This window comes from Brassica napus, unplaced genomic scaffold (assembly GCF_020379485.1).
Source record: "Brassica napus cultivar Da-Ae unplaced genomic scaffold, Da-Ae ScsIHWf_2894;HRSCAF=3678, whole genome shotgun sequence".
Taxonomy (NCBI): domain Eukaryota; kingdom Viridiplantae; phylum Streptophyta; class Magnoliopsida; order Brassicales; family Brassicaceae; genus Brassica; species Brassica napus.
Genome location: NW_026016145.1, coordinates 1 through 3,551, shown reverse-complemented (window position 1 = coordinate 3,551; position 3,551 = coordinate 1). Strand labels below are relative to the sequence as shown.

Genomic DNA, 3,551 nt, shown 5'->3' with positions numbered 1-3,551 from the left:
CATTAAAGATTGCATGTTTAGGTTTAGTAAGTGGCTTATAAACATGTATGAATTTCAACAATATATATGTATCTCTCTTTTTTTCGTTATCTCACTTTGCAAGTTATACATATCATTTAAAGTTATATATCTTATTTTTTGTACAGGTTTTTTTGCCAATTAGTTTTTTGGTTTACAAATATCTTGTTTGTTTATCAGATTCTAAGATCTCGGTTAGTCTATCTTAATAAATTCTATGGTGTTTTACAATTGGGAACATATAAATCGGTCACTATTTATGTTTATTAATGATTCTTTGTTGCTGCTAGATAGCTTGCGTGGCAGTTTCAGACTCATCAAGCAGATGGCTGGCGTAAGGCCCTTAACGGAGGAGGAAAAGGAACTTATATCATTATATGGCAAACCAATTACCGTATATGATATTCTTCAAGCTTTCTCACAGGACAAGGTATGCACTATCTTTCTCTATTTTTTCCTATAACATTCTTCAAGCTTTCTCACAGGACAAGGTATGCACTATCTATCTACAAGCTTTTATTATTTGTCATGTAGCCACGTTTCCTTCCAAGGTGTTTGAGCTACAAAATACAGGCGAAGAAAAATAAGATGTATGAATCTCTTCTCTAACATTAGTTTACCACTGTTCTAATTTAGACTATTCTAAAACGCTAATACATATGTGTTTTCTTTTCTAGAATTATCATTACAATCATAGAATTTATGAACTCTTCCTAAACTTTTTGGAATAAATTTTAAGTACCGATTTTCAAACAAAAAAAACTTAATTTATGTTGTTGCATTTTAGATCTTTTCTCTTCTATTTCCTAGATAAAATAAATGACTTCTTCTCTTCACATGGCACACTTTTATTTTTCTTAGGGCAAATATAGGTGGAATAGCAATTTACAACTATATGAATTGTAACAACATAATACTGAAATCCCAAGGTGATTCTTTACTTGGTTTCGCTTCAGAAAATGTTTTGTTTTCTTCTAACCATTGTATTAATTATCTATACACATTTGAAAATGTAGTTGTGAAAAGGACTTCTTGCCCATTTTGCCCAATGAAGTGTGGAAGCCTCAAGGTAGGCCCTAGAACCAAACTTTCTATATCTTTCATTTTTAAACAATAAGGATCTGAATATTGCATGCTATGTGCAGGGCGTGAAACATCATTTGATGTCATCGCATGCCTTATTTGATTTTAACTTTCGGGTACGTTGTATTTTTAAGGATACACAACTCTTTTCAAGTTTTCTTGTGATATATTATAAGTAACAAGATAAGTGCTCTTTCATGTTTTAGCTGTCGGAGAATGGTCATCCGAATTTTGATGTCTCCGTGAAACCTGATGCATTCACAAATGGGGTTAGTATATGTGAAACTTGATACGTACGCAACATTTTAAGTGGGTTCAGAAAATAATTTATTTTTGTCATGATTATGAACTTTACCATAATGTTATAACAGGTACTAACTTATGATTTAGAGGAGCACAATCGTGTTAATACCTACCTTTATCGGTAAGATCTCAAACTATTTACTCTACTTCTTAGCTATGATTCATCATCATCTTCTTAGAGCTAGTCAAACCATAATTCGTGCAGCTCGAAATCCCGTATGCGAGGCCAAAGAGGTGTTCCTAAGGGACGTAAATGTTGTAAGATTTTTGAGAAGTATTCAGAAGATGTCCCTCGTGACAAAGCAAATGAAATTTCTCATGTGAACGGTGATAATATCCCATCCTCCCTAGCAAGAACTCGCTTGTCGGGACAGACTAGCGACATTCAGACAAAAACTCAACCAGAGATAGGTCGGTCTTCTAAAGCTAAGGAGCCTCGTGCTATTGGGAGAAAAAGGTTAAATCCACAGCGGGTCGGGCTGGGGTGATGAGTTATGATTCTCTGTGTTACTTTTTTTCTACAGAATCTTCGTCCTTATGATTTTACTAACCAATATTATCATACATTGTTAATTTCCAGAACCGATATTAGGAGTCGGCAGTTCTATCACTCTCAAACATTGCAGGTGGTTCAGTTTCCTACAAATTCTTGATTTCTTGAAACCATGCCGTCTAATTTTTTTTATTATACTAACTAAATAAGTTGCACTTTGAAGCCAATGACTCTGGAAGAAGTACTGTCTGATGCGGACAGCGATAATGAAGATGATCAAGAATTTAAAGATTTTCAAGAACGCATGGTATTTCATTGTTTTTGATTTTTTTTTTTTTTTTGTAATTTTCATTGAATTGTTATGATGCGGACACTAGAGGCATTTGTGTTCTTCTTTTTCGCAATTTCACAGAAGATTGATCGGTTGGTGGATGCCAGCGATGAGGAGAAGAGATTTATGTGGCTTTGGAACACATTCATTAGAAAGCAAAGGTAGCAATATGATTCTATTTGCATCTTTTTCTTTAAAGAAAGACACCAGTAAACTCACTTTTGTTATGCCATGATTACATTTTGGGCAGGGTGTACGCGGATAAACATGTTCCTTGGGCATGTGAAGAGTTCGTAAAACTTCATGCGAAAGAGCTGATCACTCCTAAACTTCTCTGGTAATAATCTTGTATCAACTCATCATATGATGCCCAAAATGGATTATCACGGTTTTTTTCATAATATTTGTTAATGCCTCTGAGCAGGCAATGGAGAATGTTCGCAGTTGATACGCTGTGTTTAAAATACGGTCTGATATGCGCCAAGACCATGGACAAATGCAGTATCATCCTGCAGAAGGCACAGGAAGCAGAAGAAGCACCAGAAGAAGCTGCTGCAGCAGCAGAAGTGGCGGCGGCAGCGGCAGAAGCGGAGGCAGCAGTGGCGGCAGCAGAAAAAGCAGCAGCAGCGGCAAAAGTGGCAGCAGATGCAGCGGCAGCAAAAGCATCCGCCGCTAAAGGCACAAGAAAAAGCGCCAGAACGCAAAAGAAGAGAAGCAAGAAGCAGCTTCCTCTTCTAAAGCTAATGCTAATGGCAACGAGCCACAGCCAATGGAACTTGATGAAGAACAACATTAGCCAGATCTTCATTTCTGAACTGAGAGATCCAAACTATTTTAAAACTCCCGTACTCAGATACCATTTCCTTCCTTTCAATTATGTTAAACTAAACTTTTAATTTTATCTTAATAATCTCAAGGAGTTACAAACTCAAAGACTGATTATGATACTTGAAAAGGAGATTAATTCATGGTTTTTTTCCTCATCAAAGGTTAATGAGGGACAAGTTAGTATTTAATTACAAATGTTTCCAGAATTTACAAACCCTATCTTTTCTGCTATATCTAATCTGATCCCTTTTTATTTATTAACTATTGTCACTGGAGAGGCACATATTCACCAGCAGACTCACCTGCATCATTCTTATTTATTATCATCATTAGTAGACAGAAATGTCGACTCTTAAACCACTCATGGAAAGATTTTTCCAAGAAAGCTTGTGGTCGTGACGCAAGCCAAGCCACAAGCATGAGATCCTCGCCAATGCAGCCTGTCCCACCACTTTCACCAATAACTCGTTACCAGCAAGACATTCATTGGGACCT

General features: G+C 36.3%; 2 protein-coding genes across 2 annotated transcripts; both read left to right on the top strand.

The window, feature by feature from the left end:
* Positions 1–313: 313 nt before the first annotated feature.
* Positions 314–1,892, top strand: LOC125602554 (polycomb group protein FERTILIZATION-INDEPENDENT SEED 2-like). Its single transcript, XM_048774136.1, has 8 exons — positions 314–448; positions 553–608; positions 880–947; positions 1,035–1,087; positions 1,164–1,217; positions 1,308–1,370; positions 1,473–1,525; positions 1,610–1,892. The coding sequence occupies exons 1-8, from the start codon at positions 344–346 to the stop codon at positions 1,890–1,892; spliced, it is 735 nt and encodes a 244-aa protein (XP_048630093.1). The 5' UTR covers positions 314–343.
* A 96-nt stretch (positions 1,893–1,988) lies between these two features.
* LOC125602557 (polycomb group protein FERTILIZATION-INDEPENDENT SEED 2-like) lies at positions 1,989–3,073 on the top strand (the record flags this gene model as incomplete). Its single annotated transcript, XM_048774139.1, has 5 exons — positions 1,989–2,030; positions 2,121–2,204; positions 2,310–2,389; positions 2,479–2,565; positions 2,653–3,073. Coding segments are annotated over exons 2-5 (669 nt in total), but the record flags the coding sequence as incomplete, so codon positions are not given.
* Positions 3,074–3,551: the final 478 nt, after the last annotated feature.